Source organism: Rhinatrema bivittatum, chromosome 2 (genome assembly GCF_901001135.1).
Source record: "Rhinatrema bivittatum chromosome 2, aRhiBiv1.1, whole genome shotgun sequence".
NCBI classification, from domain to species: Eukaryota; Metazoa; Chordata; class Amphibia; order Gymnophiona; family Rhinatrematidae; genus Rhinatrema; species Rhinatrema bivittatum.
The window spans coordinates 712,096,768-712,121,725 of NC_042616.1; the positions used below are offsets into that span (position 1 = coordinate 712,096,768).

General features: G+C 45.3%; 1 protein-coding gene across 1 annotated transcript in view; it reads left to right on the plus strand.

The window, feature by feature from the left end:
* The window catches only part of PTDSS1 (phosphatidylserine synthase 1), a 113,615-nt gene that overhangs the window by 82,940 nt on the left and 5,717 nt on the right, over positions 1–24,958 (plus strand). The window contains exons 11-12 of the mRNA XM_029591753.1: positions 1,153–1,221; positions 8,637–8,706. Of these exons, the coding sequence (XP_029447613.1) occupies positions 1,153–1,221; positions 8,637–8,706 (139 nt within the window). The remainder of the gene's footprint in view (positions 1–1,152; positions 1,222–8,636; positions 8,707–24,958) is intronic.

Consider the following 24,958-nt stretch of genomic DNA (forward strand, 5'->3'; position numbering starts at 1 on the left):
CACAGTGCTGATTATTTTCAGCCTTTTGTAATGTCTTCTAGAGGGGATTCATCCTTGTTGCACCATTGCTGGGTTCCTGACTGCAAAAATCTTGGCACATTTTATAGCCGAGGCCCTTTCTCAGTTTTACACTAGCTGAGAACCTGAAGGACCCCTGGAATCCCGGAACTTAAAATATTTTACTAATTTTGTCTTCCCTGCAATACAGCTTGACACTTAATGACAGCAGAAAAGGACCAAATGGTCCATCCACACTGCCCAACAAGCTTCTTTTGGTAGTATATGCTGCACCGTGCAGCTTACCCCCATGTTTCTCTTAAGGGTAGCAACTGCTCCTCCGTGCAGTTATTCCCAAGCCTTATAGTATCTCATAAAAATGTTATCGCTAGCAACATATTTGCTATGTGATGAGCACACACAAAGATAAGAACATAAGATTTGCCATGCTGGGTCAGACGCAAGATACATCAAGCGCAGTATCCAGTTCCAATAGTTGCCATCCAGGTCACAAGTACTTGGCAGGATCCCAAAAGGTCGATAGATTCCAAGCTGATTATCCCAGGGATAAACAAGAGATTCCCCAAGTCCATCATAATAATGGTTTATGGACTTCTCTTCTAGGAATTTGTCCAAACCTTTTATAAAACCAAGTTACACTAACAGCTTTTACCACATCCTCTGGCAATTAATTCCAGAGCACTGAGTACAAAAGGTATTTTCTCGTATTTGCTTTAAATGTATTTCCATAGTAATGTCATTGTGTGTCCCCTAGTCCTTTGTACTTTTTGAAAGAGCAAGTAACCAATTAGCATTTATTCATTCCACTCCATTATTTTATCGACCTAGTAAGAATCTCTCTTACTGTCAACACAAGATCAGCTCTCACACTTCTTATCCATTATGTAAAAAAAAGTATCAGGGTAAGGGTTTCAAAGGAGGGGAGATTTTGATGTGAAAGTCCAGCAGAGGGGGGGGCAACTTTAGCTGTGCCACAGAAGATTCAGCATGCTTATGACGGATTGTATAGAAGCTGTGTAACTTCTTCTCTCGGTTGTACCTGTGATCAGGATGCAATTAATCTGCCAATTATTCTGAATCAAAATTAATTCTGCCTTCTTTTTGTTAATACATTTCTCACTTTTTATCTTGCAGGCCTTTACTACCTTTCTTTGCTTGTATGGAATGGTTTGGTATGCTGAACACTATGGTTCCAGACAAAAGGTGAGTGGTTAATCCACTAATTTTAATCGACTTAAATACTATGATAGAACTTGTGATTCTGGAGAAAACTAGAATCCTTGTGGAATATATGAAGAAGAGATCTAGGTGGTCTGAAAAGCTTATATACTACAATATGTTTTCTATATTAAACACAATTTTATAATCTAAATCAGTGGTTCTCAGCCCAATCTTCAGACTGTCTGGCCAGTCGGCTTTTTAGGATACCCACAGTGAAGAGGCATGAGATATATTTGCATGCCTCCTTTGTATGTTCATATCTGTCATGCATATTCATTGTGGATATCCTGAAAAAGACCCAGAGGACTGGGATGAAAACCACTGCTCTAAATCATATATGATAGAGCAGATATATAAAAGTTTTACTCCAATGTAAAATCCACTTTGGTTGAGAATTCTGGGACATTTTTATTGCTAAGTTGGGAGCAAATATTTGTTTAATCTGCTTCTATATATCACATTTTCAGATACTTTTATTAGCTTGGAAAACATCTAAGGAATAAAATACATAACTGCTTAGTTAGTCTGAGCCAACCATGTGTACTGGTGTGCACTCTTTCGGTCTACTAATCAAAACTTGGTGACAGTATCTTCCTTTAAAGATTATAATCATGAAGAAACAAGAAATAGAGCAATTTCTATTGCTGGTCCTAAACTATATGGCATTCCCTGGATAAGGATTTATGGGATGAAAGAGACTACTTATGCTTTAGAAAAAGAGTAGAGACATTTTTATTTAAGCAAGTCCCATGGATAGGGACTGTTAAGAATGATATAATGTAAGTATTTAAGGTATTTTGGGATGAATTTTAAAAGAGTTGCTTGTGTTAAAAGGCCCGTATATGCCAGTATCTGGGCCATGCGCAAGCAATTCGTATTTTAATATGGCCCAATTATGCATGCATATATGCATGCACGAGTAACCAAACTTGCGAAAAAAAGGGGCGGATTTAGGGTTTGTAAGGGGCGTTCTAGGGCAGAGCCAACATTTAAATGCGTACGTATGGATTTTAAATCCCACACCCGCAGTGCCCGTCTGGATATTATCTGTGCTTATTTACTTCGGCTCCTGATGATATGTAAGTCTAAGGAAAACTAATTTCAGGCCTAGGTAAACTTGAGGGAATACAGGCTGAAGAACCAGGTGGGTCTGGATGACCTAGAGATAGACTGGACAAACTGGTGGACTGATTGGTCAAACTGGTTATTTCCTTCATATGTGCATTTTTAAAATCTGCTTAGCTGCACACGTTAAAGCCGACAAATTCCTAAGGAAGATGTACAATTAACATTTGCTTATGAACCGCTTAAAATTAGGAGCACACATATGCACACTAGATGTATTTTAAATAGTACTTGCGCACTATTTAAAATTCCTGTGTATGTGTGCTTGTGCGCCTGCATTCACATAAATGGGCACCCGCACACTCATTTTACTTACCATCTTAATTGTTTTTATGTAATTGAAAATGTTTGTTTTATTGGAATTCCCACTGATTTGTGTTACTAGATTTGCAGACTTTAAGAAAGAGAAATAAATTAATAAATAATACAGTCACATAGCAAAGTCCTAGGGTTTGCTCCTGAAAGCTAGAAGTGTCATAGTCACATGGCCTTCTGCTCCTCTGCCAGTGAGGTTATCAATACTGTTTTCTAGGGAATTTTCCTAGAGGAAAGGAAATCTTGTGATTCAGAGGGTACATGCTAAGAATGACTACTTTGGTAACTCCCATATGATGAGCTTGCAAATGGGTTTTAGATGATAAATCAAATCCAGAGTGCTATGCAGTTGCATTACTTTTTTATTCTTTTGTGAGTGGACACTGCATGGGGAATAGTGTACGTTGGTTAATGTTTATGCCCCAAACACAGGCCAGGGATCTTATTTTGATTCACTATCTTCCACATTATCAGGATGTGCTGAAGGGCACATTATAATGGGCGGTGATTTTAATATGACCTGTTATCCCTACTTAGATAATTCAGATGGATGGCAACATGCTCTTTGGTCACAGAGGCGGAAGTTGAAGGAGTTGTTCGATTCTTGGGGACTAGTTGATATTTGGTGCCTACAACAAGGGATTATATATCCTTTACTCTAAGCCACATAAGTCCTATTCTAGGATTGATTATTTTCTTTTGGATAAGGGTTTAGCAAAAAAAGTAGTGGAAGTGCGCATTGGTAACATCACCTGGTCTGACCACGCCCCAGTGTGGATAAATATGAGTGTGGATAGAGAGCAATTCCAACTGATTTTTTGAAGCTCAATGAAGACTTGGTTTCAGACAAGTCTTTTGTTGCTAGCCTTCTAAAAGACATTGAGGATTATTTAATTCTGGGAAGGGCTAGAAGTGGTAATTAGAGGCAGATTGATGTCTAGGGCCTCTTCCCTAAAGAAGGAGAGGGAAAGAACCAGGGTCCAAGTGTTGCTTTGGATCAGGAAACTGGAAATTAAACATAAGAGATGTGGTGATGGACCCAGCCTCTCACTTCTCTAAGCAGCATGTCAGCAGCTGAAGGCCCTGGATGCTGCTGAATTAGCGTTTAATTTAGAATGGATGAAACAGAAATTTTTTTAATTTGGTAATAAATCCAGTAGACTGCTAGCTAGGCGCCTCAAGGAACAACATTTACAGAACCAGATTTTCAAAATTAAAAATAGTGGAATTTTATCTTTGATAGTACACATAGATTTGCCCAATTTTATTCGGAGCTCTATACTTCGGATTCTATTATTACTGAAGCGGATTTAGAGACATATCTTAAGGATGTAGCTATGCCCAGTTTACCTAAGGAGGAAAAGGAACACTTGAATGCTAATATTAAGGAAGAGGATGTCCTGGAAGTGATAGCTGAGCTTAAATTGGTGAAAGTTCCAAGTCTGGATGGATGCACGGCCAGATTTTATAAATCCTGTAAGCAGGTAATTGTCAAGCCTCTCACGGCAATGTTTAACTTCTTGAGGGACAGAGGACATCTTCCACAGGGTTCGAACGTGGCCAGCATTACTGTTATAGCCAGGGGAGGTCAGGACCCCACGATTTGTGGGCGTATAGGCTTATGTCCCTAATAAACATTGACTTAAAGATTATTGCTAAGGTCTTGCTCGGAGGCTGGGTGTGGTGGCTCCCCTACTCATTCATGGGAATCTATTGGGTTTTGTTCCTGGTAGAGTAGGTGCAGACAGTGTACGCAGGGTTTTAAACATAATGTGGTGGGTCCAGAAGCAGAACATCCCCGCTGTACTTTTGGCGGTGGATGCTGAGAAAGCATTCGACAGAGTCATTGCTCGTATTTGTTTCAGGTTCTTCACCAAATGGGCTTGGGGGTCTAGCTTTCTAACCTGGGTTCAAGCCCTATATTATCATCCGAAAGCTAGTGTCCAGGTTAATGGGGGTATTCAGACCTATTTGAAGTGGAACGTGGCACGAGGCAGGGGTGTCCATTATCCTCCTTGTTATTTGCACTCTCCCTGGAACCCTTTAATGCCCGTATTAGGGCTAAGGATGGGATTACCGGAGTTGGGGAGCATTCCTACAAGATGACCTTATTCGTGGATGATTTATTGTTTACAATCACAAATCCTGGTCTTTCCCTCCCCAATTTATTAGGTGAAATGAGGAATTATGGGAAAGTGTCGGGATTTAAGGTGAATGAAGATAAATCAGAAATTTTAAATTTGACCCTTGGAAGTGTGGAGGTACTTTAATTGAAGGGCAGAATATTAACTATTGTCCATTGTTGAAGGGTATATTTACAGATCTGGAGAAGTGGGAGAGGATACACTTGTCCTGGCTGGGTAGAATCCATGTTATCAAGATAACAAAATCTAGGCAGGATATTCATTTCTTTCAGAACCTTACGATCTTTATCCCGATGGGCCTCCTACGAGATTGGCAGCACAAGCTTTTTAGATTTATCTGGAAATGGAGGCTGCCGAGGGTGGCAAAAGCCGTCTTGTATCATACTAAGCGTCAGGGAGGCTTGGGGGTACCTAATATTATCCTTTATTATACTGCTTCCCAGCGAAGGGTAGTACTTGATTGGCTTCGCCAGTCTAATTGCAAACTGTGAACTTTGATGGAACAGGATTTTGTGGGTCCACCCTCTATGGAGTACTTAGTATGGTCAACCAGAGGACATTTGGTAAAGGCATCTCTGCTCTCTCAGGTCACCCTTGCAATCTGGGCAAAGTACAGAAAGCAGTTGGTGGGAGATCATACATTTTAGTCCCGCTCACTCTTCTTAATAGATCATTCTCCCCAGGAATGGAGCGGGTTACAATAGGCTTTTGGAGGTGAATTGGGATTGAATGGCTGGAGCAGGTGTGGGATGGAGGAGCAGTGTATTCATTTGAGGCGCTGTCCCAGATATAACCCCTAGCAGAGACAGACAAGTTTGCCTATCTTCAGTTGTTATCCTTTGTTAAGTCCCAGAGACTAATGCAAGTGCTTCAGAGTAAATCCTAATTTGAAGTCTATTGTTCCAGAGCGGATAGAGTGGGGAAGGTAGTCTCTAAAACATATGCCTTACTGTTGGGTGAGGTGACTATGAAACCGAGTCATGTGTTAGGGTGGGAGAAAGATATGCATTTATAACTTGAGCTTTCTGACTTGGACTTCTTCTAGCTAATGACTGGAAAGAGCCTGGTATCCTCAGGTGTAGCTGAGAACAGCACACTGGTTCCTTTCTCCAGTCTGATTGTCTAGAATGTTCCCAGGGCTATCTGACAGATACTGGCGCCAGTGTGTGGAGAAGGGACATTTTTATCACATTTGGTGGGAATGTGCTAAAGTGGTTGGTCACTGGAATATGATTGTGAATTTCATTTCTTGAGATCATGGGTTGCACAGTAGCTAGAAATCCTAGACTATTCTATCTTTCAATGGATCTGTGCACCATCGATGAGAGGTTCTGCCGCCTGATTCAATTTATAATTGTGGCTGTGAGGTGTAAATTGGCTGCTTGGTAGTGGAATCCTGAGACTCTTCAGAAAAGTAATGTACAATCTCTTTTGGCACACTTGTATACTATGTACAGGTTAACAGCATATGTACATGATCCTCTCCCACGTTTTGAAAAGACATGGGAGCCATATATCGGGTTTCAAGAGACCCAGAACTTGGGGCACGTACCCTCAAGCAAGGACAAAGGGTGAACTAGGGTTAAACAGACACACACACAGACACACACCCCCCCCCCCCCCCCCCACACACACACGCCTAGCCTATCCTGACAACAACAATTAACCCACCCCACTGGGATCCAGCACCAAACAACTAGCTCTATAACCCCACCAAGAGAACTCATAACATCTCCAACAAAGATCCTTACGATCTCTTTAACGTTAGCCATTTTAATGATAATGTTAAGAAACTAAACAGCGTATATTATTCAATGCTCTAATGTTATAATTGTTAAAGCAATACATAGATGTAGTTTTTTACAATTTTTTGCAATGTTACAATGTAAAGATAATGTGACCGCCGTCACATTATCAAAAGGTTATAATGTAAACTGATGTGATACACATGTGTGAACGTCGGTATATAAAAACAAATAAATAAAATGAATAAATAAATATTGAGGCTTGGGAGGGAGTTTTAGGGGATATAGGTGGGAGAGGGGGATTAGGGGTTGAGGGAGGGTGAGGTGAAGGGAGCAGAGGGATAAAATAAATCCAGGGTTACATGTTTAGGTTCTTTGATACATATCTTTGTTTGATATTTTCGGCATGTTCTACTTTGCATTAGCAATTGGCAGCACTAGAAGACTTGCATTGTACTGATGTTTTTTTTTATTATGATGGTATGTGTTTGACCTTGTTGAATAAACAGTAAATTACCAAAAAAAAATTAGAAGATTTGGAAAGTATATTCCAGTAATGTGATTTTTAAAAGGACAGGCATGGCCATAATCTAAGGTGCCTACATTTTTATTACAAAAGTTTAAGAAGTAAAATATAATAGATAAAAAGATCTAAGAAAAAAAGACCAGAAGCTGTAATGGAGAACAGAACAGCCAAGTTGATGTTTTAAATACTTTGGCTAACACTGCTCCTTTAGTGCCTGCATGTAAAGAGAGCCAGTGTGTACATGCAGAAGACATTTGATTAGAAAGTACTCTAGACCAGTGTTTCTCAATCTTTTCAAGCCCAAGGCACGTCTGCATTACCAAAAAAAAAAAAAGAGTGGCACACCGACCTCCATGGAGCAGGCAGTAAGGGACATGGAGAGGATTCCTTCATTAAAAGAAGAGCTAGGGGAAGCACTGAAAGCCCCACCAGTCTCTCTTACACATTTTTTTTTTTTTCAAAAAAGGAGAGTGGATGGAAGCACACATGAATGCTCCCATCACAGTGGGCCAGCTCCCTCTAACATAAAGTGCAGGAGACGGGAGAATTTAGTGGCGTGCAGTCAATTGGTTCAGTCAGTTACATTGGCTGCTAGAGTGACTTCCAGAGCTGCCCTGCTACTGCTGCTCCCAACACTCTCACACTAAGTTACAGCCAGTGCTCACTTACCGCTGTCCCCATCTCACTCAGCCTGGGAATAAGAGAGAGGCTGGATGGACTCATAGCAGGAGGCTCAGGAGGGGAAAGAGAAGGAAGTGCCATGTGCAGTGTGTCTGCTGCTTAAATTGGGGCTTGGATATCCATGCCCTGCCTACTGCCTATTACTTTCCACACTTCAGGGCTCATGCTGTGGCTAGGTAGGAGAGGGATGCAAAGACTACATGTGCTTTTAAAAAGGAGCACCTGCACGTTTAAGAGCCAACGCTGGTCTCTTACTGCTGTGAGCTGCTGAGAGCAGAGCCCAGGAGCTGGTCTGGACCTGAGAATCGGGCACGCTGGTTGGGAAACACCGCTTTTGGTTTTACTGGTTTCTGGCAGAATTTGTCTGGAATGTCTTTGCTTCTGCTCTACAATGGCTATGTTCTGGCTTCTCGCAGCTGGTCCTGCTGTTATCTGTGTCACGGCAGATAGATAGACAGGCATCTGATAAAGAGCACTTAGTGGTAGTCAGCTGACACAAGGACGTGCAGCCAACAGGTAAACCAGAGGGAAAACAAGACAAGAACATGGGAATAGGTATGCAGGTTACAGGGTACTACTTATGTGCCTTGGATGATTTTATGGTGCTCAGTTTTTCCTGTACCTTTGATCGTAAGCAAAAGAGTCATCAAAACTGAGCAGATGCAGGGTCAGCTTTAAGACTACAGCACTATGGGCAAAGGACTGAGGGTAGGAGGTTTAACTTCCTGGAAATCAGAGGGCAGCAGGAGTCATTCCACTTTTTGGGTGCCCTCAGAATCTAGCGCCCTAGGCACATGCCTCCGTAGCCTACGCCTAAATCCGTCCCTGTGCAGATGCCCAGTAACATCTCTTTTATTGCAGACCCTATCAGAATGTGAAGACAATAATTACAACACAGATGTCCCCTGGCAGCATTCTGATTTCTATCCAGGTGAGTTGCATCTAAATCTGATGTCATTAGTCCCTGGATCATGGGTACTCTGAGATTCTCTGTACAATGCCTCTCAGTCCCACGAGAAAGCCCAGGAAGACAGATCTTTAGTGTTAATTCTCTTGCTGTTTTTTTTATGTACCTTTGATAAGGGCACCTTACAGACAGCATTGATGTCCCGCTATTATTTCTTGTATTTCAGAGAAACAAAAATTATCTGCTGAGCTATGCTTGGAAGATAAAAAGACATGACAGTCTTGACAGTCTTGCCTTTTACAAAATGTTGGGTAAACTTTTCTCATCCAGCGAGAAAGAGCATTGGCACCAGAAGCTCAGAATTGTAACCCTGTAAAAATGAACTGAAAAACCTGAGGGAAGGCAGCCTGTCCAGTGCTTAGGGGCATTTCTCTAACTGGCTTTCAATACTCTCCTGGGTAGCTTTAAAACTCCTTATATTGGTAGTTCAGTTTTAGCAATTCAGATTGACATGCTTTAAAAAAAAAAAAAAAGGCATTTTTTTCAGTCTTCCAATTTTGTTTGGAATACTGCAGTCACTCATTCTTGAGTCTTGCTTTTCACGCATTCCCTCTGCGGCTGTTTTCCTTCAACAGCAAGGAATGTCTCTAGTTTATACACCAGTATCTGAAGTAAATGCGATGGTGGGATTTTCCAGGAACTGTTCCACCCTTACTTTTTCCCTTCCTTAGTGCCACCTTACTCTCGTTCTGCCAGTCGCACAATGTACTGTAAACTAATCTCCTGTTTTAAGCACATACTGAAAAGCTGCAACCAAGGGGAATTACGGCAACACAACACAAACACTGAAACGGCTCTTCTCAATATTTTTGTAGGAGGTTAGTTTACAGTATATTGTGTGGCTGGCAGAATGTGTTTGTGGTTCTAGGCAGAATTAATGAGAGATTTTCTATTTGGTGAAAAACATTTGTATTCAGTCTGGCCACCAGGTGGAACACTGGTATTGATCAAATGAATCTGTTGATCAAATGAAATTGTTCATAGTTGGGAAAATACGAATATGGGTAGCAACAATATTAAAAAAAAAAAAAAAAGGGAGAAGAGTAAGTAAGAACTTTTGCATCAGGTCGTTGTTAGACTAGTACAGGGGTGGCCCACTCTGGTCTTCAAAAGCCACAAACAGGTCTGTTTTTCAGGATATCCACAATGAATATGCATGAGATAGATTTGGGGGCAGTGTATGCAAATGTATCTCATGCATAATCATTGTGGATATCCTGAAAACCTGGCCTGTTTGTGGCTCTTGAGGACTGAAGTTGGCCCCCATCCCCCAGCCTAGTAGTACCCTTATCGAAGAGTAAATGTCTGATACATGGGACCATATTGCAGGTGAGAGCTTACCAATAAGACTTTAGTAGTAATTCCATACACACACCCATATATGTTATTAAGGGTTTTTAAGAACCCTCAGTAGCAAAAGTTACACTTCAAATTTATTTTATTTGTTAAACAATCTTATAAACTGCTTAAACCAAATAAATCGTACTAAGATAGATACAATAAAATATAGAAAACAAATAAACAAAACAGAGTTAATCCAATACTAAAATCAGGTAAAATAAAATTAGCATAAAATATTGGCAAAGGATTTCTGAAATAAAAAGGCCTTCATTGTTTTCTTGATATCAGACATAAATTGCAGATTTTGAGGCAAATCATTCCAGAACTTTGAGCCAGTTATCAAAAATGCTTTAGCACAGGTCTCCACAGATGAAAAATTTAAAAAGATGGTATAACAAGCAAAGCATCATTCTAAGAACTTAAAGCTTGGGAAGGTGTATGAGATGAAAGCAAACTGGATAGATGGGAAGGACTGTACTCTTTGATCACCTTAAAAACAAGTCATAATTTTAAATTGTATTCTCTGTGTCACCGGTAACTAGTGTAATTTAAAACTTTACTGTTAAATAATATGCACTCTGTTGAAACATTCAGGAAAAAGCCTCCTTTCTGTAAAACTGGCAAAGTCCCCATAGATGCAACCAACAAATGTTCCTAGCATTCTACGCCTGAAGGGGGATTGTGCTCTCTAGGCTTGTGATACATACTAGCAGTCCTTTCTACTGGTTGAACCAGTCAGAATGGTCTGTAGTATTACCTCCTTAAAGCCTCACTTTTTGATTTGTAGTATTCTTGTGTGATCATGATTTTATTAGTGTGAAGTTAATTACCTTTCTTAAACCAACAGTTCCCTGTACGTACCCGGATCAGTCCAGACCGTAGGTTGAGCCTCCTGTCCAGCAGATGGAGACAGACCAAAACTGAAAGGGTATCCTATATCAGGACAGAGCCTACCCTGCAGCCCTTCAGTATTTGTCTGTCTCCAGCAGATGCGATAGCTCACCCTGCGATTCCCTGGCCTTTGTTAGTTAGTCCTTGCCTTGCGGAGTACCTTTCGTCTCTTTATCTCAGGATCAAGCAAGTATTCATAATTTGTCTCAGTTAAAAAAAAAAAAAAAAGGAGGAAATTTTCTTCTCCTTTGAATTGGTTCTGAGTTTTTTCTGGTCAGGAGACAGCGCTGTCTCCTCGCTCTTGGGGGGGCCTAGGGGAGCTTGCCCCTTGTGTTACGCAGCCTAGGCCCCTTTTCCCGGTGTTCCTAGTGTGGGGTGAAACTGGTGGTCCAGTCACTCCCCCCTACCTAGCTGCCTTTGCCCCGGGACGCTTCATTCCCCAGCAGTGCCTTCAGGGATGTGCCATTCCCCTGTGTAAAAAAAAAAAAGATTTATTTAAATATCAGGGCACTTCATTTTTCTCATTTTATTTGGCGGCTGATTGTTTTTCAGTTGAGGAGCGAGCAGGGTTCGTTCCTCTGCACCCGCTCCTCACTGCAGCACAGCTCAGCTGATTTCCTCCCTGCTCGCGGCTCCTCTTCAGTGAGCATGCCGCGTTTTCAGTAGTGAGAGGAGTCTGTTTTGTTGGGTTCTCCCCCCCCCCCCCCCCCCCGATTTGAGCCCCGTGCGGCCTCAGGACATGATCCCTTACCCTCCCTCCCCTCCAGCAAGTCCAGGCCACGTTTTTCCTCTGAATTCGTGCTCTTAATGCACAAATCTTATTTGGCCAGCTTGCAGGAGGAGGAGGACCCTCCCTCAGGTCCTCTTCCTGCCAAGATTCCGCGGATGCCTCCTCTGCTCGCTCCCGCAGCGCCAGGTCCATGTGTGCCGGCATTGCGGCAGTGCTCTCACTGCCGCGATGCCAGCACACATGGACCCGGGACTTAGGGCTCCCTCCTGTGCTTTTCCGTTCCATGCTATGTACAAGTTGCTCTCTTCCGGGAATGGGAAGCTCCCGAGGCGGGGCTTCGCGTCAGGAGAGCTATGGCCCCTCCCCCCCCCGGCTCCTCCGGACCAGGATCCGGATGCGGATTTGTCAGGGATGCTCTCCCCTCTAGAAGGGGATGACCCCCGGGTGCTCCGCTTATTTCAGAAGGAAGAGCTGGAGCCTCTCATTCCCTTTGTTCTTCAGGAGCTAGGGATTGAGGGGCCCTCCGGTGGATGCTCTCATTGCCGCGATGCCAGTATACATGGACCCGGTCCTGGCAGGACTTAGGGCTCCCTCCTGCGCTTTTCCGTTCCATGCTATGTACAAGTTGCTGCTCCTCCGGGAATGGGAAGCTCCTGAGGCGGGGCTTCGCGTCAGGAGAGCTATGGCCCCCCCCCAGATCCCCCGGCTCCTCCGGTATCTCCGGACCAGGATCCGGATGTGGATTGTCAGGGATGCCCCCCCTCTAGAAGAGGATGACCCCCAGGTGCTCCGCTTATTTCAGAAGGAAGAGCTGGAGCCTCTCATTCCCTTTGTTCTTCAGGAGCTAGGGATTGAGGGGTCTCCAGTGGATGCTCTCACTGCCGCAATGCCAGTATACATGGATCCGGTCCTGGCAGGACTTAGGGCTCCCTCCTACGCTTTTCCGTTCCATGCTATGTACAAGTTGCTGCTCCTCCGGGAATGGGAAGCTCCCGAGGCAGGGCTTCGCATCAGGAGAGCTATGGACAAGCTCTATCCTCTCCCTGAGGACTGCCTGGAAATACTGAAAATTCCCACAGTGGATTCTTCTGTGTCTGCAGTTACCAAGCACACCACTATCCCAGTGGTGGGAGCCACGGTCTTAAAGGATGTTCAGGATTACAAGCTCAAATTCTATCTCAAACTTATCTTCGAGGTTCTGGCCTTGGGAGTTTAGGCAACGATCTGCAGCAGTCTCATGCAGCGGGCAAGCCTTAGGTGGGTCCAACAATTGCTCGGCACCCAGGACCTCCCGTCTGCAGAGGTGGAGCAGGCTGAAAGGTTGGAAGGCGCTATAGCGTATGGGGTGGATGCTCTGTACGACCTTCTCCGCGTCCAGGCAAAGGCGATGGTTTCGACGGTCTCGGCCAGACGGCTCCTCTGGCTGCGCAATTGGTCGGCTGATCCGTCTTCCAAGTCACGGTTGGGCACTCTGCCTTTTAAGGGTAAGTTGCTCTTCGGCGAGGACCTTGAGCAGCTTATTAACTCATTGAGTGAGAACAAGGTTCATAAACTGTCTGAGGACCGTCCGAAACAGTCAAGAACCTTTGTGCCTTCACGTTCCCGCTTCATGGGCTAGCATAGATACAATGCTCGGGCGCGAGGTGCCTCCTCTAGAGGATATCCCTCCAGATTGCAATCTTGGTCTCACTCCTTTTGAGGCTGCCGGACCTTACGAGATGGTGTCCCTCAGCGTCTCATGCCCAAGCCAGCCTCCCAATGAGATTTGGCCGACCCATTCCTCCGTTCCCAACCTTGGTGGTCGTTTCTCCCTGTTTTACAAGGAACGAGCCAAAATTACGTCAGACCAGTGGGTCCTCGAGATAATAAGAAACGGTTACGCTTTAGAATTTGCTCGAGATCTGCCGGATCTGCATGTAGTCTCTCCTTGCGGACGTCTGAAGCAGGCTGCTGTGGGTCAAACTCTCGCTAGGCACCAGCGGCTGGGGGCCATTGTCCCAGTCCCGGCAGAAGAACTTGGCGCCGGCCAGTATTCCATCTACTTCGTAGTACCGAAAAAGGACAGTTCCTTACATTCAATCTTGGACCTCAAAAGAGTCAGCCGGGCCCTCAAGGTACCACATTTTCGAATGGAGACCCTGAAGGCGGTCATAGTGGCTGTTCACTCCGGTGAATATCTGGCCTCTCGCAACTTGACGGAGGCTTACTTACACATCTCGATTCGTCACGAACATCAGAAGTACTTTGGATTCCACATCCTGGACCAGCATTTTCAGTTCCGGGCGCTGCCCTTCGGCCTAGCCACCACGCTGCGCACTTTCACCACGGTCATGGTGGTGGTGGCGGCCACCCTCCGACGAGAAGGAGTCCTGGTCCATCCTTACCTGGACTACTGGCTCGTGCGGGCCAAGTCGGAGATTCTCTGTCGGCAGGCAGTCGACCGGGTCCTTGCTCTCCTTACCTCTCTCGAGTGGATAGTCAATTTCCCCAAAAGCAACCTACAGCTTTCCCAGGTGTTGGAATTTCTGGGGGCGCGCTTTGATACCCAGGTCGGCAAGGTGTTCCTGCCACACGCTCGGGCACTCAAGCTTATGGATCAAGTGCGCAACCCTCTCTCGCTCCCGCTTCCTACGGCATGGGATTACCTCCAGGTTCTGGGGACCATGGCTTCCACCATCGACCTGTTTCTCTGGGCTTTTGCGCATATGCGACCATTACAGAAAGCTTTGCTATCCTGCTGGCAGCCGGTGTCGGAACACTTTCAAACGATTCTCCCGCTTTTGGCCTCTACCATTGCCGACATACAGTGGTGGCTATCGTAGCCGCACCTTCTGAAGGGGATGCCCCTTCAGACTCCACAGTGGATTGTAGTCACGACAGATGCCAGTCTCTCCGGGTGGGGAGCAGTCTTCCAGTCACAAGCCATGCAGGGATCCTGGTCCCCAGTCCAATCCCGCTGGCACATCAATCGCCTGGAGGCGAAGTCGCCTGGTGGCCCTGGAAGCCAGCAGGCTCCTTGCCTGGGCAGAGCGTCACCTGGCGTGCCTAGCAGCCTCCCAAATAGCGGGCAAGGAGAATGTGCAAGCCGATTTCCTGAGTCGCCAGTGTCTCGATCCGGGCGAATGGGAGCTCTCGAAAGGAGCAATGGATCTGATCATCAGCAGGTGGGGTCCTCCTCACCTGGACCTCATGGCAACCTTGAGCAATGCCAAAGCCAACAGATTCTTCAGCCGCTGGAGGGAGCACTGTTCGGAGGGAGTGGATGCTCTGGCTTTCCCCTGGCCCCACGATGTCCTCCTGTACGTGTTTCCTCCTTGGCCTCTCGTGGGCAAAGTTCTCCGAAGAATAGAACTTCATAAGGGGCGGGTCATCCTTGTGGCACACGAATGGCCCCACAGACCGTGGTTCGCGGATCAGGTAAACCTGGCGATGGACAGGCCTCTTTGTCTCGGCCATCTCCCACACTTGCTATGGCAGGGTCCCGTATTTTTCAACCAGGCGGATCGCTTTTGTCTAGCAGCCTGGCTTTTGAACGGATAAGACTGAGACAGAAAGGATATAAATAGGTAGTTATCTCCACCCTCCTTCGGGCTCGTAAGCCATCTACTTTTTTGGCTTATATACGAGTTTGGAAAGTTTTTGAGAATATATGTGCTGAATCGGGTGTTTCGGCGCGCTCAGCTCCGGTTTCGGTGATTCTTTCCTTCCTTCAGAAGGCCCTCTCCAAGGGTCTTTCCTTCAGCTTGTTGCGTGTCCAAGTGTCCACTCTCTCTGCTCTCTTTTAGGCCGAGTGGAAGGTCACGCAGTGGCATCTCACCCAAACGTTGTTCGTTTCCTGAAGGGCGCCAAGCATTTGAAGCCTCCCATCCGGTCCACCTGTCTGTCCTGGAGTCTCAATTTAGTCCTTCGGGCTCTCTGTGTGGCTCTGTTCGAACCTCTCCATCGGGCTACTCTCAAGGATCTTACGCTTAAGAAAGTTTTTCTGGGGTCTATCTGCTCCGCTAGACGGGTGTCGGAGATCCAAGCGTTGTCCTGTCGGGAGCCCTTCCTGCGATTTTCTGATTCGGGGGTTTCTCTCAAAACTGTTCCTTCCTTCTTGTCGAAGGTTGTTTCTTCCTTTCATGTCAACCAATCGGTGGTGCTTCCCGCGTTCTCTCTGGAGGACATCGCGAGTTCAGTTGGGAGCGATCTTCGCCGGTCTGATGTGAAACGCGTGTTACTGTGCTACCTCCAGGTCACCAATGAATTTCGGGTCTCCAATCATCTTTTTGTCCTGTGGAGTGGTACAAATAGGGGCAAACAGGCTTCTAAGACTACTATTGCTCGGTGGTTGAAGGAGGCAGTTTCGTCAGCCTATATCTGCCAAGGCTGGGCGGTTCCTGAGGGCTTAAAAGCTCATTCTTTGCGTTCTCAGGCTATTTCGTGGGCGGAGAGTCAATCGGTCTCTCCGCAGGAAATATGCAGGGCCACAACATGGAAATCCCTGCATACCTTTGCTCGACATTACTGTCTTGATATGCAAGCATCGGTTTTTGGTTCGTTCGGTCGGCAGGTGTTTCAAGTGGGACTGTCTTGGTCCCACCCGGTTTAGGGAAGCTTTGGTACATCCCACGGTCTGGACTGATCCGGGTACATACAGGGAAAGGAAAATTAGTTCTTACCTGTTAATTTTCGTTCCTGTAGCACCACGGATCAGTCCAGACACCCTTCCCTGTCTTTTTCTGCCGTCCACTCGAAGCTCTTTTTACAGGTCTCTGGATGAGAGTCACCTACCGTGTTTCCCCGAAAATAAGACATCCCCCAAAAATAAGACCTAGTAGAGGTTTTGCCATATTGCTAAATATAAGACCTCCCCCGAAAGTAAGACCTAGCACATATTACATGTAAACGATCTAATTAGCTACGGTATTCCCTCCCATACAGTAACGCGCGCCCCTGCTGTTTTGCCGCGCGTTTAACCTGCTAACTTACCGCCTACCCTTACCCCTGCGTTAGAGGCAGGGGTAAGGGTAGGCGGCAAACTTTCCCCCAGCCCCCCACTCACCTGCCCTGGCCGCGGCCATGGGTGCTGGTCTCCGGGGCAGTCTCAGTCCTCTCCCCTCCTCCTGAAGCAACGAAAGCGGAAAAAAATCGAAAAAGCAAAAAAAAAAAGTTGCAAGAGAGAGAGGGGAGAGAGGACAGGCAATTCTACGCTTGGGATTGCCAGTCCTCTCCCCTCCTCCCGGAGCAAGGCTGCTTTTAGCGCTGTTTTTTTTCTGGCAGTTTAAAGCAACGAAGTGACTTACTTTTTTCACAGCCCTCCTCAGGAGACGGACATCGACGGACACGGATCGCGGCTCCCCTGCCTCCCGGAGGCGAAGATGGATGCCTGCAAGGGTGAAAGCGGCCCCTGTACGTGCGATTGGACCGCTCAATGCGTGACGTCACATGCCGTGACGCCAAACGTCGTGACGTCACGCATTGAGCGGCCCAATTGCACGCACAGGGGCCGCTTTCGCCCGTGCAGGCATCCATCTTCGCCTCCAGGAGGCAGGGGAGCCGCAATCCGTCTCCGGAGGAGGGCTGTGAAAAAAGTAAGTCACTTCGTTGCTTTACCGTACACTGCCAGTCCTCTCCCCTCCTCCCGGAGCAAGGCTGCTTTTCGTGCCTTGCTTCGGGAGGAGGAGAGAGGACTGGCAATCCCGAGCGTACTGTAGGATTGCCTGTCCTCTCTCCCCTCTCTCTCTTGCAACTTTTATTTTTTTCATTTTTTCGCTTTTTTTTATTTTCCCGCTTTCGTTGCTTGCTTTGGGAGGAGAGGAGAGAGGACTGGCAATCCCAAGCGTAGGAGAACCGTCCACTTCCTGGTACCTGTCATTTCAAATGTCATTTGAAATGACAGATACCGGTACCAGCGTGTCCGTGAAGTGTTAGGCCAGCGCACCCAGGATACTGTATAGCGCTCTATACAGTAAAATGGGTTGCGCGGGCCTAACGCTTCACGGACGCTTCTTACCGTAGACGCAGCTTGCATTTTTTAAAATTACTGTATAAAGAGCATCACTCTTCTTTTTCAGTCAATCTGTGAGCACGCAAGCCCAAAAGGGAAGAGAATGCAAGCTTTGTTTTGTTTTGTTCAGCAACTGCCCTATATATTGGTGATATAATTGGATATCTAGATTAATAAAATCTCATACAAATTGCTATAAGAAGGAAGGAATCAAATTAATCAGATTAGTCTGAGTTTCCTTTCTTCTGCATTCTCTCAAAGATCAACAAATGAATGGAGAAGAATGGATGTAAATGGACAATGTGCTCAACGCCCCGTTCTCTCAGGATTCAGGAACATCAGTGGTCATTTTCTAGGTTTGAGTCAGCAGCAGCCTCCACCTTTCAGTTTTTCCCAATGGAGAAAAGGAAGCAAGTTAAAAATGATCCCAGCAGGCAGAAGTAGTTGAATACAGGCACCGAGGCAGGGAGAGCAGGCCCTCGAGGAGCGAGTTCATTTTTTTGTTCAACAATATACCGGTAAGTGAATTCTTCTTCATGGAAAAATAAGACATCCCCTGAAAATAAGGCCTAGTGCATCTTTGGTAGCAAAAATTAATATAAGACACTGTCTTATTTTCGGGGAAACAGGGTATCATTATCTTTAAGGACACCGGAAGCATCTATTTTGATGACAAAGGATATGCAAGAGTGTTCTTCTACAGAGTCCATTCAATGTTTGTAATTGTTTAGTTTTTGGGAGTTCTTTCGTTACTCGCTTGAGTTCTCTGGTTACTTGCTTGATCTTTTACTGGCTATCTTTGTTCTTATCTGCTTTGACAATGGTTATACTGAAGGGCTGCAGGGTAGGCTCTGTCCTGATATAGGATGCCCTTTCAGTTTTAGTCTGCTCCATCTGCTGGACAGGAGGCTCAACCCACAGTCTGGACTGATCTGTGGTACTACAGGAACGAAAATTAACAGGTAAGAACTAATTTTCCTTTTTTCCTCCAGCTTTGACCATGATTGTAATGTTATCATTTCCCCAGATTATTAATTTTGGCCAGAAAGAATCTGTCCTTATCACATGGCTCCTTGATCTCAGCAAAAAAGAGGCTGAGAAGCAGTTGTTTGAAGTTATATATTCTTTATTATAATATGCATGGTATTAGCAGGGCCCTTACTAGTTGTAGGAGGGGTGCTAACATTCTGTTACATTTGGTGGCTTTCGGGATGCCCATACAAGCTGCCGCACTCACCCTGACGTTGCCAGCATCCTCCTTCGCAGCACACGCTGCTGACTTTCCCATGTGCAACAGGATGCCGACAGCTCCCACCCCTGCCTAGGCACGCACACACCTGACAAGTCTACCTTAAAAGGTCCAGGGCAGGAAAACACCTTGGCACCCAGAGATGATGTCATTCTCTTCAGCCCTATAAAGGGGCCCAGCAGACATCTCTGTCTTGCCTCAGCAACAGGTCCCTTACCTTGTCCAGCCTGCCTTCCAGCCTTGCCATATCTCTGTTTCCTTGTTTTGTCTGTCTGACTTACCCTTGTCTTTGGAGTCTTGCCATGCCCTTTCTTCTGTCCTGGCCAGTCTCTGTTTCTGACCTCAGCCTTGGACTTAGATCTACCTTTTGTCTGCTGCCTGGACCTGACCTTAGCCTCGAACCTGGCCTGTGCTTTGTCTGCTGCCAGCCTCGATGCTTCGACTTCCTTTTGACTCTGCCTTGCCCCTTGAATCTCCTAGTCCTGCCGGCTGCTGGACCCCAACTCATAGGGGATGCAGCTGGTTTAAGTGAAGCCTTAGTCTGGCTAGTATCAAAGCACGTTCTCTAGCTGTCAGAGCAGGCCTTGTGGGCCCACCCGCAAGGCTGTGTCAACTGCGCTGCAGCACGAAGGGCTCACACTCTTGCCATTCCTTATGCATTCATTAAGCTCACATTGCCTTGGTTGTTAGTGTTGAACTCCCATGAACCATGCAGACAGTCACTGCTCCAGCAACTGGCTCCTTGTCCTGTGCCACGACTATGCCAGCTGATTCCTTTGCTGCATATGTAACCACCAACCCTGTAAGACAAAGCAGAATAGCTGAAAGGCACTTGCATGTAAACAGTCACAGCCCTTCTCATGAGTTTCTCTTATCTTTGCTTTATGTTGCTTGACTCGAAAGAGCAGTGTGTGTGTGTGTGTGTGTGTGTGTGTGTGTATATACATATATATAGCTCATGTTACTCAAATGCCTTTGTTGTGTCTTCACACACAGTTTTATGTCAGTTTTGCAATCTTTCCATTCTGTGCATTTGGGACACTCTAGCTTTCTTCCTAATAGCAAGAATTTGATTGGAATGTTGTACTTTTGTTTGATATTTGGTTATATATTAATTTAATTAGGGCAGTTTCTAAAAACCATTTACATGAGTAAATGGCTATTTACCCACATAAATGTGTTGCCTTAAAATTGCCCACCCTCCCTGAGGTTAAAAATACATGTGGTGTTCTCGGTCAACAAGCAGGGCTGAATTAGCCATGACACATGAGTGACATCATAGAACAGTACCAAATAGATCCAACTCTAGCTCAGTAAAGTTTTACTACTAAACATGTGCCCTTCAGTTGTGTTTTGTCCAAGCATCCGCACTGACATGTACCCTCTCTCTCTTACCATTTTTTCTCTCTACTTATTCAGCTTTTATCTTACTGTTTTCTTTTTGTCTTGCTGCCTTGGTAGCCCCTCAAACAGCACTTTTTATTGCTGAATAAAGAATAAGAAATTTCCAGGATGTCTATTACAAGAAGGCCACGTTCAGTGGCTTCAAGGATTGTGTCTGTGACCTCCGAATGTCCATCACTGATGGACACAACATCTTCTACAAGTGCCTGGGACCAGATCACAATGTGCTTATTGTTATATCTGTGGTCAGATATCCTCTTGAATCTAGCAGAAATGGGTGTGGAAAATGTTGGAGCTCTTCAGGTCAGTGGAAAGACTGAGCCAATCTTCTTTCCAGAGTGGTGCCTCTTCGGACTCCCTCCATCTCCAGGTGAGCAAAGGCTCCTCAAGCGCTGTTCTTCCACTTATGTTGCCGGATTCCAGATTCACTGAAGCTGACACCCTCCATGATGCATTCCTGAGCCTGTTCTCCATCTTGGAGTTTGTCAGCGCTGAAGAAGAAGCTCCCTTTGGCACCATCTGTGCAGTCAGCGCCATTGGTGCAGAACCTGTCAACACTGGCGCCAACGAAACACTAATCCTGTGTGCCATTGGAACACTCAGCATTGTCAATGCAGAAATCCATGGTATAGTTGGTGCCATTAAGGCCCAAGTGACTCTGGCACTGGTAGGACCCAGAGGAGGTGCCATCATCTTTTCTGCCTCTAAAGTTGCCTTTATCAACGTTTCACCTTTTCTCCCAGACCTTTGACCCACAAGGGCCCTGTCAATAACGTCTGCTCAGAGCACCCAGCCCAAGTCCCTCCCACTCTGTTTGGAAACCCCAGATCCTATCTGTTCCATCGTGCTTTTGGTTAACATGTGACTCCTAACCCATGTAATCCAGGAGGAAGTCACCACCTGGAGTCCAGTGCAAGCTTCTTGAGACGATGATCCTATACTGGTTTCAGAGGAAGATGTCTCTTCTCCAGCTCCTGCCCAGAGGACACGGCAGTCTGTGGATCACATCACAGAACTAGTGAAGATTTTCTTTTCCTCTTCGGTGGCCAGTGACAAGGAGGACATCCTTCAGGCTCTTCTGTCTAGAATGGTAATTTATTTCCACTAGTGGAGTCCCTTCCATGCCATGGGAACTCCTATTAGAACTGTAGCTGTGGAAGTTAGCTCACCTCTCTTGAGTAAATCAGCCAACATTCAGAGAATGAAGTGTGGGGCATGGCCAACTTGGACCTCCCCTTAGAATTTTCTCTTTCCAGACAACCATGGTCTGTGCCTCGATCGTCATCTTCTTCATCGGTGTTATGTGTTAGCATCTTTCCACCATTTGGTTCGATGCAGAGGTCTATAGGGATTTCTCAGACCTTTATCCTGATACACCAGAGCATTCGTCCCCAGCAGAAGACCTCTCATTTCATATTCTGGAAAGGTTGGAGAAAGCCGACAATCAATATTTGGAGGGTCAAGAACCCACACACAGAGGTCTTTAATCTACTTGGGATTCTGGATATCCCCTTAGAGCTAGCTGCAATCTCAATACATCAAATTCTTTGATACAAGCAAATAAGAATGTGGAACAATCTGGCTTCCTACCCCCCAGTAGCCAGGAAGCTGGATCTCAAGTACAGAGTATAACAGGCTCCTGGTTTTTGTGAAATCTAGCTGCTCCACCAGTTAGTGGTGGTGGAGTCAGCTTTAAAGTGGGTTAAGAATACCTGGATTTTTCCAGCACATCTCTGGGTAAGGATCCCAGGTTGCTAAACAATTTTGGGAAGAAAGTCTTCTAGAGTTCAATGTTGAACACCTGCATTATGGCCCATCAACTTTGAGGGTCTAATACTTACATGACTACACTGACAAGATGAAGTGCATCATGGAGTCCCTTGGATAGGGAGCAAGAGGATTATTTCCAGGCTACCTAGGACATAAGAGTGCGAGAGGCACCTTATCCGGTTAGTGTATGAGTCTTCTGATATGGCACTAGATCTTCTGCAGCAGCCAATGGGGAGTGCTGAATGATCTGGTTAAGAGCAAACAGTCTGTGGGAAGATATCCATGACAAGTTGGTCTACATCATATGTTCCAGTGACAGTCTGGGAACAAAGTGAGAGAAACCATTGCCCAAATTGAGGAGCAGCATGTGGCTGGCTATCCAGTCCTATCAGTGGGCACTAATCAGCCTTCAGCCTCCAGGCATCCATAATTCCCTTATAAATGATCCATTCTTCAGAGATGCTCCGTCTATAAGTTTCAATGGTATTGTATTCCACCTGCACTGCCATAGCAACAGCGTCCAGCTAGAGGATGTATGCACAAAGGGCATTAACTTAACATGCCATAATAGTCTCAGTCTAAGCCAGGGACTCATTTTTGTTGAGCCTTGGATCTCAGACCTCAATTTTTCCAGTAAAGTGGAGAATCTAGCTGTTCCTCAAATGGAGGAAGATCACCAAGGACCGCTAGGTCCTCAGTATTGTGCAGTCAATTTACCATTTGTGCTTTTCCTGGCCTTGTGCACTTCACTAGTATTTGGCCTTTGACCTGGTTCTGTCTCATTCAACTCAACTTCATTTCGAGGTGGAGTTGCTCCTCAGTCAGAGGGAAATAGGTAGCGAGATCCACTGGTCCTAGAAGTGGGTTCTCCACTTTGAGTTCCACCTCATCAGGTGATGGATGTGTCCACCAGAGGGTAGGGTGCAGATATAGGTTCTTCCCAGCAATTGAATGTCTCATCTTCATCAAGAAAAAGAATTGTGGTCCAAACCAACAATCAAGTAGCAATGTTCTGCAAGGGGCACAGCATTCTGGACTTTCTGCCAGGAATCTCAAAGAATTTGAGAGTGAACTCTCAATCACAACCGATCTTCCCAGAGTAACACATTGGCGGCTCACCTCAGCGGGGTGCTTTGACTACATGAGTTCTCTAGATAAAGGAGTGGCAAACAGGCTGTTCACCTTTGTGGTCGATCATCAATCAATTTGTTTGCATCAGAAAGTAAAAAGCTTGTGAGGGAGTCATTTGGATTGATAGATGACTGATGAGTAAAAGGAGTGCACAGGGAGGACAAGGAAATAGCAGAAAAACTAATGTATTTGTTGCCTCTGTCTTTACTGAACAACTAAATTACATCCTCCAGTTTCACATTGATATCATCAGATTGACAGACATCCAAGTCCAACTGACCACCAGAACCCAAAAGCTCAACCTGAGATGCAGGTGACTAGTATATATGTCTACTTCTTCCTGTTCTGGTCCTGTTCTGTCCCTGAATCCAGCCTGCCAGCTACTCCAGCCCTGATGGTTATCCCTTATACTGGCACGCCAAGCCTTGACAATTCTGTTATGGATTGGTAACTGGATAAGGGATAGGAAACAGAGGGTAGGACTAAATGATCAGTTTTCCAAATGGTGAAAGGTCATTAGTGGAGTGCCCCAGAGGTCTGTATTGGGACCTATGCTATTTAGCATATTCTTAAATGATCGGAGAAAGGAACAAAAAGTGAAGTGATCAAGTATACAGATGACTCAAAATTGTTTTGAGTCATTAAAACAGCAACAGATTGTGAGGAACTACAGAAGGACCTTATGAGAGTAGGAGTCTGGGCATCTAAATGGCAGATGCAATTTAATGTTGACAAGTATAAAATAATGTACATAGGGAAAAATAATCCCAACTATAGGTACACGATGCTGGTTTCTTTGTTAGAAGTCACCACCCAGGAGAAGAAATCTTTTGCTAAGTGTGTGGTGGAAGTCAAAAAGGCAAATAGAATGTTAGTAATTATTTGGAAAGGGATAAAGAACAAAACTGAGAATATCATAACGCCTTTGCATAGATTCATGGTGCGACCACACCTTGAATATTATGTGCAGTTCTGGTCACATCATCTCAAAAAAGACATTGTGGAAATAAGAAAAAGGTATAGAGAAGGGTGACCAAAATGATGAGGAGGATGGAAAAGCTCCCTTAAAACATAGTAGCATAGGATTGATGGCAGAAAAAGACCAAATGGTTCATCCAGTCTGCCCAGCAAGCTTTTTATGGAAGTAACTGCCGTTCATTGCAGGTTTTCCCTGTGTTTCTGTTAAGGTTCGTAACTGCTGTTTTATGCAGGTTACACCCAAGTCTTATGTTAAGAGGTAGTAATATTGACAATCAAAACCAAACACTCTGAAACTTATGTCAAAATTACTGCTATCAACATTTTTACCAGGTGAACGGCCTTCTTGATAATTCAGACAATGCTGTATGAATGTGCAATGTTTTTGGACTTGGCAGTAGAAGCAGTCCTGTTTCCCTAATGTTTGCATATCAGTACCGCACATCATAAATGTCAGGGCCCTGACTTTTTCTACCTGCCGTCGAAGTAGAAAGCGATGTTGCAATTGCCTCAAAATTATGAAAGCCACTTCTGTTAAGGGTAGTAGCTGCCGCTCCATGTAAGTTACCCCCTTACACCCTTTTCTTCATTTCCACCTCTAGCCTTTAAGGATCCACAGTGTTTATCCCATGCCTTTTTAAATGTATTTACTATTTTTGTCTTCACTATCTCTTCTGGAAGGGCTTTCCAGGCATCCATCACCCTCTCCGTGAAGAAATATTTCCTGATGTTG